The 8,693-nt window shown below is 41.9% G+C and overlaps 1 protein-coding gene across 1 annotated transcript; it reads right to left on the bottom strand.

Annotated features, from left to right (window-relative positions):
• Window positions 1-810: 810 nt before the first annotated feature.
• On the bottom strand, window positions 811-6,724 carry gdf5 (growth differentiation factor 5). Its single transcript, XM_088608087.1, has 2 exons — window positions 5,647-6,724; window positions 811-2,585 (listed from the first exon to the last, which is right to left on the bottom strand). The coding sequence occupies exons 1-2, from the start codon at window positions 6,377-6,379 to the stop codon at window positions 1,723-1,725; spliced, it is 1,596 nt and encodes a 531-aa protein (XP_088464213.1). The 5' UTR covers window positions 6,380-6,724; the 3' UTR covers window positions 811-1,722.
• Window positions 6,725-8,693: the final 1,969 nt, after the last annotated feature.

Raw genomic sequence — 8,693 nt, 5'->3', positions numbered from 1 at the left:
GGATATTATCTTTCTAAAACAGTTCCCAGGATCCACTGAAGAGCAGTTCCCTATTCTGATTAATCAGTTTGTATTAATTATCTAAGCAGGGAAACTGGACCGCTAACTTGCTCATAGTCTTCTTGAACTAGGTTCAGTCTCCCGGCTGCAAAAGAGCTGGATGAGCCAGGCTAAAGTTTATTATGTTCTTATAGCTTTCTGTTTCCCAGGGAATCCAATGTCCTAAGTCTTCACAACCTCTGGGACTAGTGTCCACACCTAGTGTCCATAGGGCACTGAACAGGGAAGGCAATACAAGCAATTTAGCAGAAAAAAGCACATCTCACCCAACAGCCACAGATGTCAAATGTGGATGTCTTGTCCTTCTCAACCACAAAGCTGTGAGAGAAATGTTCTCCATATCAATATACTGTTAGGCCGGTGGGAGAATTTCTGCTATGGAGAAAGGGATGGGGAAGGCACATTCACAACTCAGGCATCTTTTGCACTATGACTAAAGACATTCTTATACTAAACCCAGTAGGATTCTCATACGTACGTGGGTTTCATGCAATTTACTACAGTAACTGTGAAGTAAAAAAGCTGTAAAAATGCAATTACTTATCAACACTTGCATTTGTTGTATTTAGAATTTACTGGAAAATGTATTTTAGTGAATCAACTTGTGTCGTTGTAAATTAAAAAAAAAAACACAAACTCTTCCAAAATGCAGCCAACAGCAATAATAATATGGTTATTGAACTGTCAAAAAAACACTTGGATTTAGGGCATACTAGTACACAATTATTAAACTCACATATGGAAAATTCATTAACAACTACTGCAATATTTTTATTCTTTCCTTGTTGTGTAACATTGTAAAAAAGAAAAAAGAAACCAGCTGACAATTTTGAGAAGGGAGACAATATTTAACAGCAGCTCAGAGAAAACAAACAAGACAGATCGGTGTTGACCTACAAGACAGAGCAGGAGGGTCCACACTGTGTGAGAAGACCAGGAGATCTTCCATAGGAACAGTTTCATCCATATTTGCATTGTAAGAATGTCACCGGTGAGCTGATCACATTGTAAATTTTACAAGGACAACACTTTTTATTAAAATGATGGTCTGTAATCTGTATTAAAATATCACTTCATTTCATTCAAACAAGTATAAATATATAAACATTGAATTCTGAAGTTTACATCTTCGAATATATATTGTATTAACAATGCTCTACAATACTGTTATCTACTGTTTTCAACATAAGGACTGAGGGCAGATTTGCAGGATTGTAACCGCAAAAGCATGTGTGGTTGCAACAGCCAATGGTTATTCCTGTTAGGGTATTAAGATTCTTAATTTGATCAGTTCAAAAGAGTATCAGAAAGTCCTTGTCTGCACAGGAATAGGAGGAGGCTAACACGGCTGATTCAGAAAAGAATACAAAGTTACTCAGCCACTTCTTGGTCTGGGAAATATGAAACATTCCAGTTACTGTGCTTATCCCGATGGGCCAGAGAAACACATTCAAAAGGAAACATTCTGAAACACTTTGGGTTACATTTTGACTTTGGTATGCCCTCATTTTTATGGAATTATTTAACTTCCTGAAAGCTATCCAAGGCGCTCAAGACACATGGTGTGGTGCCCTGACGACAGCAACAAGCCAGCAATCGCTTTTCTCAGTCTGTCTGAGTCCTGGGTGAAAGGGAGCATGTTCCCTGACAGGGCTGGCGTTGCTACCTGCAGCCACACGTCTCCACAACCATGTCCTCGTACTGTTTGTAGACCACATTGTTGGCAGAGTCAATGTAGAGGATGCTGATGGGACTCAGTCGGGTGGGCACACAGCAGGTAGGGGGAGTGGAGTCGGGGTCCATTGAGTTCATGAGTGTCTGGATGATGGCGTGGTTGGTGGGCTCCAGGTGGGAGCGAATGGGGAAGTCACACACCCCGTCACAGTGATAGGCCTCATACTCCAGCGGGGCAATAATCCAGTCATCCCAGCCCATCTCCTTGAAGTTGACATGAAGGGGCTTCCTGTTGCAGCGCGGCTTGGGGTTCTTTGTCGGCTTCTTGGCGCGGGAGGCAGGGGCTCTTCTCATCCTCCTCTGGGTGACCAGGTACTCGTACACTGTCTTGTTGTCATGGCCGGACCTAGCTTTGATCTCATTGTAAAACAGGTCTCGTCTCTTGGTCCTGCTGAAGACCAGGAAGAAAGCTTTCTCCTTGGCCTGCCTGCCGAGCCGGCTGAACCCCAGGCTCCTCAAGTCCACCGGCCGACCCCTGTCAGAGGCCTCCAGCTCGAAGCAGAGCTGGACCACGTTCTTGAAGTTCCGGAACAGTTTCCAGATATCAAACACCTCCCACTTAGGCACATCACGGTCCTCAATGCTGCGAGAGTGGAGAAGAGATGCCTTCTGTTTGCCAGTCTGACAGGTGAAGATCTTGAGAGTGAACAGCCCCCCTGTTGATCGAGCCTTCCTTGGGTCAGACGGCCTCTTCCGAAGAATGCGCAGCTCAGCTCCCAGCACGCCCTCCTTCTCCAGGGAGCTGATGTTAAAGTAGTACTTTTGTCTCCTCAACAGAGGGAGGCGGTCATCTGCAAGAGGCAAAGAGATTAACGTGTAAGAAATGTAGGACATTTAATCAATGGGGATACACTAAAACTCAGTACTAGTAGTCATTTGCTTCTATGGCTCTTTTTCCTCTTTATGACCAGCAAAGAGGAAAGTCTGCCAGACTGCAATCTTGACAAGGAAAAGCACGACTACTTTTTTTTAACTTAAAAGTTAGTAACTCAGAGATAAAAAAATGAAGTTAAGAAATTACTTTTTAAACTGGTCAAACAATTAAAACCGATGACATCATGATAAAGCAATGGCCAGTGATACACTGAAGTATTTGGATTCTTGAGGATCAGACTGGACATTCACCATCTCCTTGTTTTCTCTAGGTTTAAACATTTTGGGTAATCAGCAACATACTGAAAAGAAACTAGGTGAAGTCTGTGTGACTGATAGGCTTACCAGGCAGAGCTAGAAATCATTATAGAATAAGAGAGCATTACAATAAAAACATTTTTGACACAAATTGATTGTTTTATGTGTCTGAACTCATACAGCAGAATGAATCTATGTGTACATATTCAGCTCCCTTACCCTCTGTATTTGCTGTTCATCAGTGTTTCTCTGGAATACATTTGGACTTACGGTCTATAACTTGGACAATGCACAGTGATGCAAACATACAGTAAAGCTTAACTTAAGTTGAAGTGAGGGAAGAATGTATAGTATTTCAAGGAGTCATATCTCATCATTCATACCACCCAGCAAACAACTGTGAGTTTATTACAAGATTAAATATGACACACTTTATATTTGTTATTTTTTCCAAAAGCACAAGCAAAAAATTATAAATATCATGCCAGAAATCTACCACAAAACATATGCATACATACAAAATACAATACAAATTGATAAATGACTTCATATGTATGCTATTAACACAGAACAAACTTTTTCTTCATGACATTTAGAACATTTGAGCAGTTCGTCTTTTTCTGAGTTTGAGATTTATGGTCTAACACAATGCAAGATTTAGTCACACACTGAAAGGTCAGGCCTAAAATGTACAAAAGACAACTTGTATAAATACAGCTCAAATTAAAACTACATTAACCACTCGAAATGTAAACATTTAACGGCTATGAATATTAAACAAACATTGTTTAACATTCTTTTAAATTGTTTTACTTGGTAAAGAAAAAACAATACATTAAGGAGGCCACCTACCCCAATGCGATATGTTTGTTTAGTTTTCAAAGGCCAGACACTGAGCCAGCAAGGGCCACAGGAGTGACATTGTGTCACCTGGAAGCAGCACCTGGGGGCAGGGGGCTGTTCGAGTGCTGGAGGAGCATTTCTGCCTCAAATAATGAAGAACAAGCACTCGGGATCTCTGGAGGGCTGCGGTGTGTTTGGCAGCTCCAGAATAAAAACGATCACATATATTATATACATATGTGTGCGAGAGAGTGGGGTGCGTGCCAGAAGAGCGGCGATGCTTTGGGGACGGTAAGAAACAACTGTGGAAATCTGAAACAAGTTTCTGTCCGAACCCAACAGTGAATAAGAACCTGAAATTCACTCATTTTTCATGAAAAGCCATTCGTTGACAAGCATTTCTGTTTTCATTGATACACGGACGTTTGTTTTCCACAAGACACCACCAAAGGTTTGGCAAACTACGTAGCTTTTCATCGCTTGTCAGAGGCTGGGAAAATGTGAGCCCTGTGCAGTTTATTTAATGTACGCTACTGACGGTCGAACATTAAATGGTTCTATCAGAGGGATTAGGTACAAAACGCGAGTTTAACTCTGCGATTGAGGGTCTCTAAAGAGCGTGCTTTCTCAGTTTTGGCCCAAGTTCCCTTCATGCCATTCTATACGAAGGGAATTGTAGCGGAACCTTCCTGAGTTGTTTAAATTAAATTGCATGTGGAGGCAATAAATTGACAGTTCTTTGACTTCAGCCAGTTACAGTAAGCAGCACCAATTTACTGTAATACAATTACGAAAAAGAAGGAAAAACATTAGCTCAGGTCCAACAAGATGTTGGCTTGCGTACTGGTTAACCACGCTAGCTGTGTAATTATGCATAATACTGAAACAGGGACGTATAAGGGTGAAGCAATCGCAGTCCAAGATGCTTCAGTAGCGCTCGGCTCCGTGACTCTAAGCTTTACAGCAGAACCGCTACGAACAGACTTATCGCAAGACTACAAACTTCCACATCCGCGGCCAAATTTATGAATGAACAACGTGTTTATCAAAGGCAGAATCTATAATATAAACTAAAGGTACTTTCGAAGTTTCCGGTGTGCTGTATTTATTACAGAAATAGTGTCGGCGATACCAATTTTTCAATTAAACACTCGTTCACCCTGTTGAGTCGGTAGTGCGGTGCAGATTTGAACAAGCCGCAGGATCTGACCTGAGAGCCTTTGTCTGTGTCTGGAAAGTAAATGCAATTCAAATCACCTCTGCGAACGGAACCCCAATACAGTCTCTGTCCTGTAGTGGACAATCTCAAGTCAGTGTAAACGGTAATCTCCACAGAATAATGAATGTTTTCGTCCAGACTGTTTAATTATTAGTTAAGGACCATCATGTATATTTATATTTCATTGCCCCAAAATTCGTTACCTTTAACTTATATTAGTATAATATGTATATTAAAAATCTACAATAAATAACATCATTGATACTGCTGATTTTATTGGAATATGGCAACGTTTCTCAATATCAGTCTCCCACTGTATTAACAGAAGGACACACATTGATGTAGTGATGATGAAGCTCATTTATAAGGGTTGTCGCAATAATTAAACTGATACTGGATGATGATGATGATTTCATCGGACAGCTGCTCTTTGGAATCAAGAAATAGCAAGTCGATATTAAATGTCTTCCGTTAGAATTAAAATAAGTCTTAGAAAATACCTGTAAATTCTGATGTTCAAGTTCAACTACAGTATGTTTTTAAAACTGAATGTATCTTAATTTCGTTACATAAGCACACATACCTGCACAATGTATTATTAACAGCAGCAGTAGCAGCAGCAGCTGCAGTCACAGTAGAACATGTATACATTGTTTTACCTTGGCCCTTGTCCACGAAGCTGGTGATGGTGTTGGCTATCCCTGCCTCCTGGAGCGCGCTGCTGTTCACCTCGCCCGTGGACAGTGTCCAGTACAGGGACAGCATGTAGTCGTGGGGCGTCACCAGGGGGTGCGTGGAGAAGTCCCTGGGGCTCGCAGACTGGCCAGGCAGCGCTTTGGAGCTCCTCTGCGCTAGCGGGGAGCCTTGCTTTCGACTACCGGCTTTGTGCTGTTGCCCAGTTCTCGCAGGAACCGTGACAGTTGTGGGGACTGCTCGTGTTTTGCTCCCCAGCGGCGAGCTGGTGCCAGTGAGCGCGGTTTGCGTCCTTGGAGCCGCAGCTCCAGCCCCGGCCACAGCCGCGGGCACCCAGGAGCGAGCCGCTTCTTTTCTACCTAAATGAATTGCCCCTCCTGGGACGCCGTGTGCTGTCACTGCAGTCGCGGCTTTCGCCTTGGACGTGTCGCCCTTTATCAGTGGCTGTCCAGATCTGATTCGAGTGATCCGAGCTCCGTTCGAGGGTGCTCGCGTCCCTGAACCATGACTCCCCACCATCAAATTAGCGGGACCCCTAGATAGAGGGGCTCCTTCCTTTCCACCAGTCCTGCGACCTTCTAGCCTGCTCACAGATGCACTGTGTGCGGTCCCAGTCGGGCTCAAGGCCGCTGGGACGAAATCCAGGTATAGCACAGTCCAGCACCCCAATAAAAGAGGGAGACGTTTCAGTATTTTCATCCTCTGAACTTCCTTTGAATCTCAGCGAGAAAGAAATCTCCGCAGGTTCTTCCAGTCTTAAATAAGAAAACATGAACGAGCTTGCAAAAGCGCAACAGCAGACCCGAATTAAGTTTTCTTTGGACAATCAAGCTTAGCAAACCGTTTTCTCCAGCTCTGCTATTCAGAACCATAGTGATACGAATCACTTGCTCCTTGTTCTGTTTTCCAAAGAGAGAGCAATCCGGGGAAACGGTTTGCATTGAAAGGAGAAGCTCGACTTCCCTTAAACTCCTGTAATTCTGCCCGATATCTTGTAGGAGACTTGTTTAAATCCCAGTTTTTCCAAGAGGGGAGAATGGCGTAATGCTGCCGCTGAAAAAAAAGTCTTTTTTTTTTCTCCAAAGTTTTGAACGTCGTCCAGTGAAAATATTTCACACACAGAAACCTGCAGGTGCTCAGAAATCTTTACAAACCTGAACTCAGGAATTGGAAACGGAATTCCAACAAAAACCAATTTAATTACTCTCTGATGTCATGCTGTCCAAACTAATTTAAGTGCAATATATTTCTTTTAAAATCTTCTTTGCTCTTTCCACAGCTATGAGTCATGCTCTACATGAAAAAAGCCACTAAGACCAATTCTTTGCATTATGTCATTTAAAGAAGCCGTTTACTTAAGTCCATAATATTTCTTTAAACAAAAGGGTTAAGAGGCTCAGACAGAAATGTGCGTTTTAAATTTCTAAACTGTAAATCTTTTAAGTTATAAATGGAAAGTGCAGGTACAATAATATATTGCCCTATATGCTGTAACTATGTCCCACTTAGACTATTTAATTTGAAACATTGGGATGAAATATAATTTTAAGGTTAGACTTTGTAGCCGCAAATTTTTACATTTTTTATGAGAAGTGAACAGAAAAAAATGCATCTTTTCAGGAAGCCTGATTGCCATCATGTGTTTTAAACACCTTTTTCTCTCAACCTAATTCGCTGGATATTCGGCTTCTATTTGCTCACATTACTGGTAAACAGGGCCCTCAGGATTTTGTGCTCATCTGTCAAAGCAAAAAAAAAACTCAGTCAGCCTGCCAATGCTGTACCTCAGCTGATGCAAGTCAGAGGAAAGTGTGTCAATACCAAATACACTCTGAACAGTCAAACAACCTGACTTGACATGGGAGACACCTCCATGTAAAAAGTAGTATGCTTATTATTTTACATGAAAGAGAAAATAATTGAAAGAAAAACTGAGACCAGAAATCCATTCCCTACACACATTAGGACAGACATATGAGGCACGGGGATATCTGATCGGTGCTAGAATACTCTGGTCTGCCTGACATGTCAGGCTCTGAGCTCTGTGATGCCATTTGTACGTTCAGCGGCCCAGGTTCAGAGTCCTGACATTGTCTCTCACTCCCTCATTACCCTGCTTGGGTTCTCTCCCAGGGGCAACCACTGCTGCATGGATTTACAGCGCTATAAAGTCTCCAGTTTTAAGTCATGTCATAAATATAACAGACTGTGCAGTAGAAATAATTAATTGACAGAAATCACTGTTGAAAATTGGAAGGTTGTCGTGTTTCCTGTGGTTTGTGTAAAACAACATATGTTGGCTTTTTTGGGGGGAGGGGGGTGATTTTTTTCTGCTTTTATTTAAATGTTCATTGACTTAACTCTGCAGAACTGAAATTAGAATACCTCAAAACAATAAGCTCACTTAGCGCTCAAGAGCTGCTGTAATAGAATTACTAAGCTTGTTGGGAGACGTCAAGCTTGTTTTCTCAGTAAGGTGTCCCCTGTTCTTCTCCAGTTCTTTCCAGTGAAGATCCAGCACTCTTGCTTGTCACCAGTCAGTGCGGCTCATGGCCATGATGTACTGTAGTTATGGTGCAGATTTTTCTTTTAAGAATTTTTTGTTTGTGTGGTTTATCCTACTGAGATTTTTATAGTCTGTCAATTGACTCCTATTCTCTCATCCACATATTTTAACAATTAGAGAACTCTCCTGCCAGCTCTCTAAACTGACTGCAGCCCATTGAACAGGCCAAGCCTTCAGAATTCTCTGTGTGAGAATCAGTCACAAGTGATTATATACCTACAAATTACAGGCAATCAGAAAGCTGTTTCCACTGTAGAAATGTACTAATTAATTGCAGATTGAATGTTTCAGTAGCACTGTGCATAACAATTACGGGGCAAATGCAGGATAAGATTTACAGTTGAAGTGTTCACACTTTTTCTTCTATCAAAAAGCCCTCTTACTTCACAGAGATTTAGAATGCCTGGGGTGACCCCTATTTTATCTCTTGATTTATCCCAGCAGAAC

Source organism: Lepisosteus platostomus, chromosome 15 (assembly GCF_059453375.1).
Source record: "Lepisosteus platostomus isolate fLepPlt1 chromosome 15, fLepPlt1.hap1, whole genome shotgun sequence".
NCBI classification, from domain to species: Eukaryota; Metazoa; Chordata; class Actinopteri; order Semionotiformes; family Lepisosteidae; genus Lepisosteus; species Lepisosteus platostomus.
This window is presented reverse-complemented; position numbering and strand designations above follow the sequence as displayed.

What these genes read in the sequence shown, in the direction of transcription:
- gdf5 (XM_088608087.1), bottom strand. Translation starts at nt 6,379, where the DNA reads ATGAAAATACTGAAACGTCTCCCTCTTTTATTGGGGTGCTGGACTGTG. An exon ending in CTTCGTGGACAAGGGCCAAG is followed by an intron (nt 2,586 to 5,646) that starts GTAAAACAATGT and finishes TGCCTCTTGCAG; the next exon opens with ATGACCGCCTCCCTCTGTTG.